Source organism: Bos grunniens, chromosome X (genome assembly GCF_055505025.1).
Source record: "Bos grunniens cultivar Pamir isolate PY7600 chromosome X, Bosgru_T2T1.0, whole genome shotgun sequence".
NCBI lineage: Eukaryota > Metazoa > Chordata > Mammalia > Artiodactyla > Bovidae > Bos > Bos grunniens.
Genome location: NC_141194.1, coordinates 58,375,783 through 58,379,762, shown reverse-complemented (window position 1 = coordinate 58,379,762; position 3,980 = coordinate 58,375,783). Strand labels below are relative to the sequence as shown.

The 3,980-nt window shown below is 47.5% G+C and overlaps 1 protein-coding gene across 1 annotated transcript; it reads left to right on the top strand.

Annotated features, from left to right (window-relative positions):
- Positions 1 to 955: 955 nt before the first annotated feature.
- Positions 956 to 2,977, top strand: LOC147340528 (germ cell-less protein-like 1). The gene has a single exon (XM_086388496.1). The coding sequence runs from the start codon at positions 1,044 to 1,046 to the stop codon at positions 2,547 to 2,549; it is 1,506 nt and encodes a 501-aa protein (XP_086244622.1). The 5' UTR covers positions 956 to 1,043; the 3' UTR covers positions 2,550 to 2,977.
- Positions 2,978 to 3,980: the final 1,003 nt, after the last annotated feature.

Genomic DNA, 3,980 nt, shown 5'->3' with positions numbered 1-3,980 from the left:
TCTTATCAACTTTCTATAGCCATCTAACAGAGAATATTTAAAATGTGATTTAAGGTTATCCTGTCCTATTCAAAGTGTGTAAACATTCTACTCACATGATTTGAATAGGGCAGAATCTTTGCGACCCCATGGACACTAGTTTGCAAGTCTCTGCTATTCATGGAATTTTTCAGGCATGAATACTGGAGTGGGTTGTCGTTTCCTCCTCGAGGAAGTCTTCCCAACCCATGCCTCATGCGTCTCCTGCATTGGCAGGTGGATTGTTTACCACTGGGAATGTTTGGGAAGCCCCAAACATTCTACTCAGGCAAGGTCAAATGACCTGAGAGACTTACCGTTTTCAAAGTTTTTTCCCTTGCATTGTACTTTCCTTGTCATTGAAAGGTCCACACTCTTTCTACACCGTATACTTTGTTTAGCATATAACACTTGTCAGTATTTAATATTATTAATTTCCTCAAAAATCAAAATCCATCTCATTCATTCCTCATTTCTTTCAGTGTTTAAGTTTGTTACATGCTTAGCTGGTGTCTAAAATAGAGACAAAAGCAAAGACTGGGCACACATTGCCACTTTTATCACAGAAAATGTTTTGACAGCCGCAAATGATGGGATAACCTAAGAAAATAATTACAGAAATTAAGGTGCATAGAGCACAGAGCTGGAACCAAGACGTAATTATCCAAAAACAGGAGTGATCAGTAATTATTTCAAATGGGGAAGAGGAAATGATGTTCTTAAGATTCATGGGGAAAATTCATACACAAAGTCCTCTGTTCCACCATTATCCTACGAAGGGAGCCGCAGAGAAATCATCCCTGGAGGGAAAGATACGCAGAGTGGAATTCCTGGTACAGAGTGCACTTATCCTGTGATGGGGAGTGGGAGGGGTAGGGGAAAGCCTCGTGGGTGTGGCTTTGCGTGGCGTCCAAGATGACGTCACAAACATCAGCCGTATCCAACGACACCGTGGGCTGAGCTAGTGCCAGTGGCGGCTGCGTCTGGTGAGGAAGCTTGCCCTCTGTACCCCTGAGGTAAAAGCCATGGGAGCAGTAAACAGTCAGATGCCCTCGAACAGAGTGGGGCATGCCCCAGAGGAGCCAGGTGCCCCTGAGGGGGAGGAGGAGGCCGAGGAGGTAGCAGTGGCAGTGATAGAGGAAGGGGAGGAGAGCGAAGAGGCCAGACCCACCACTAGCCAAGGGCGCCACAAGCGGAAGACAGGCCCAGAAGGGCAGCTCACAAAAGCGCCTCACAGGAAGCGAGCAAAAGACAGTTTAGAGTCCGTTTATAAGACACTTTTTCTGAGAGGAGAAGGGAGTGACGTGCAGATCCGTGCCCTGGGGAAGGAGTGGAACTTGCACAAGGTCTACTTGTGCCGGTCAGGATACTTTGCTAGCATGTTCAGTGGTGCGTGGCGTGAGACAACCATGGATACTGTAGAGTTGCAGATGCCTGACGAGAACATTGATTGTGAGGCACTGCACGAGGCTTTAGGTTCCCTGTACCGAAACTCTGTGCTCATCCCACCCGGTCGAGTGGTCCCCATGCTGGCCACAGCCAGCATGCTGCAGCTGGACAAGCTGATTCAGCAGTGCGGAGAGATAATGAAGGAGACGGTCAGTGATCAGACCGTGTGCAGCTACTACTGCTCTGCTGAGAGCTACGGACTCCAGAACATCAGGGCCATGTGTCTTCAGTGGCTGCTGGACAACCTGATGACCCAGCATAGTGAGGAGTTATTGAGAGAAGTTAGCCTGGATCTCATGAAAGAGGTCATTGCCTCTTCAGAGCTCTTCGTGATGGAGGTAGAGATGGATGTGTACACGACGCTGAAAAAGTGGATGTTCCTGCAGCTGCAGCCGACATGGAGAGGCCCCCGCAGAGACCTGCTGCCTGACGCCGACTCGTGGTTTGCCAGGTCCAGGCAGGAGTCAGAGGGCACCCCTTTCCTGGAGACCGAGCAGGGCAGAGCCTTCGTGCCAGCGTTCCAGCAGCTGCGGCTTGCCTACATGATCTGCGACCTGCCGTCAGCACGCATCATCGACCAGGATGCACTGATCCCTGCCACGTGGCTGACCCCAGTGTACAAAGAGCAGTGGCTTGCCCTCCTCCGGGCTGAGCAGACCAGAGACCTCGGGCCCGTGGATGTCTTCGTGTCCGACCTCCAGAGGACCAGCATGCGGTGCGGGGGCCAGCTCCTCAGGGATAAGCAGTGCAGCTGGCGGTGGGCAGGCTTCAACGTCGGCTGGGACTTGGTGGTGTGCTATGCCAACCGGCGCATCATTTTCAAGCGCAGCGCGCTGAACAAGTCCTGCGGTCTCGGGGTCAGCTTACTCTGGCAGAGAAAGGTCGCGTTCCGCTTGCGCCTGGCCTCCTTGGACAGGGCTGGAAGAGCCATTTTCCGGAAGGAGACAGAACTCCAGGTGCTTTCCCTGGGAAAGGATGAAGAGCTAGAGGTGGTGAATCTGGAGAACGAAGATGTGGTTTTCCCCATATATGTGACCTGTAATTTCCTGTACCTCCCCAGAGAGGGGCGTTTTCCTGAGTGAGGACTCCTGAAAACAAAATCTCAGAGAGGTGAGCAGCTCTTTTCCTGGGGTCAGGGACGACCAGCTTTGTCCAGATGCCAGCTCCTTCTGCGGGACCAACCGGACTTGCCCACCTCTGGTGGCCCACCTCTGTCAGAGTCTTTGTTGAACTGTAGCTCATAATACTTGAGATTGTTTACCTGAGCCTATGAAGAGGAGAAATTTTAAAGCCCTGCTCCCCCAACACCTTTAGACCTCATTTGTGCTGTTAAAGTGGCAACCTGTCCTCCTGGTTTACCATCCATCAATGCCCCCTCCCATCATTTCTGCAAAGTCAAAGACCAGTTGACTTTAGAGAGAACCTGTGAACCTACCTACTCTACTACTGTTGGGGAAACTCTTTTAAAATATGCATTTCCTTTAGCTTGATTAAAGGGATGTTAAAGAAACCGTTTGGTTTCTCTTTCAGTTCGCGTGTTTAGAGCCACTCTGCCCCACTCATTACCACTACTACCGCTAGCTTCCTTTGGATTGCTTCCCTTTCCCCATTCCCTGCCACTGAGCGTGTAGTACTTGGTTCCCATGATCTCTCACTCTGTGAACGCACCCAGGCTACACTGATGATCTTCTCTTTATTGGTTGTTCCTCAACATTCTTAGGTTAGTTGACTTCATATCGTATCTTGATGTTACTTTGGCTTTATTTTGACTTTCCTAGCATTTTAACCCTAGAAAGACGCCTCAAATCTTATACAACCCTATATTGGGGGTGGAGTGGAAGGCGGCAGATTGATGCTATGAGGACATCTCGGTACTAGACAGACTTTTTCTGTGGCATACAGCCATGAATTATTTATGCACCAGAATGCACTCTCTAAGCACGCTGATGGCCTTTGCCCTTCAGAAACATTTGACGTTGGAATTGTACGTGGAAAGACTCTCTCCCGCTTAAAAACAGGTCTGGTAACCTCTGGAAAGGAACGCTTTTGAATTATAATGGGAATTATTTGGCATCTGGAAGTGGCATCACGAGAAGTCCACACTAGTAATCAAAAGGGTAAGATAAAAAGTGTTTTTGTCACAAAAGGAGAAGCACACTAGTCACGATTTGAATTTGTTAGTTTCTGATTACTGTTAACTTACAAATTGTCACCATCCCATTCCCTCCATTGAGTCATTTTGAGGTCAAAGAATGGAAAACTCTATTTAAGAATCCATATAAATAATAAATACATGCTTGGAAAGAGTGTGATAAATTAATACAAGATGAACAAATTAAAAAAATAGTATACTCTATTGGTGTTTGGCAGATTCATGTTGATGTATGGCAAAACCAATACAATATTGTAAAGTAATTAGCCTCCAATTAAAATAAATAAATGTACATTTAAATTAAAAAAAAAAAAAAAAACAGTCACCAGATTTAAGGCTTTACTTAGTTGAAATCAGAATT

Excerpts from the sequence above, each read along its gene's own strand:
- LOC147340528 (XM_086388496.1), top strand. The coding sequence starts at position 1,044 with ATGGGAGCAGTAAACAGTCAGATGCCCTCGAACAGAGTGGGGCATGCC.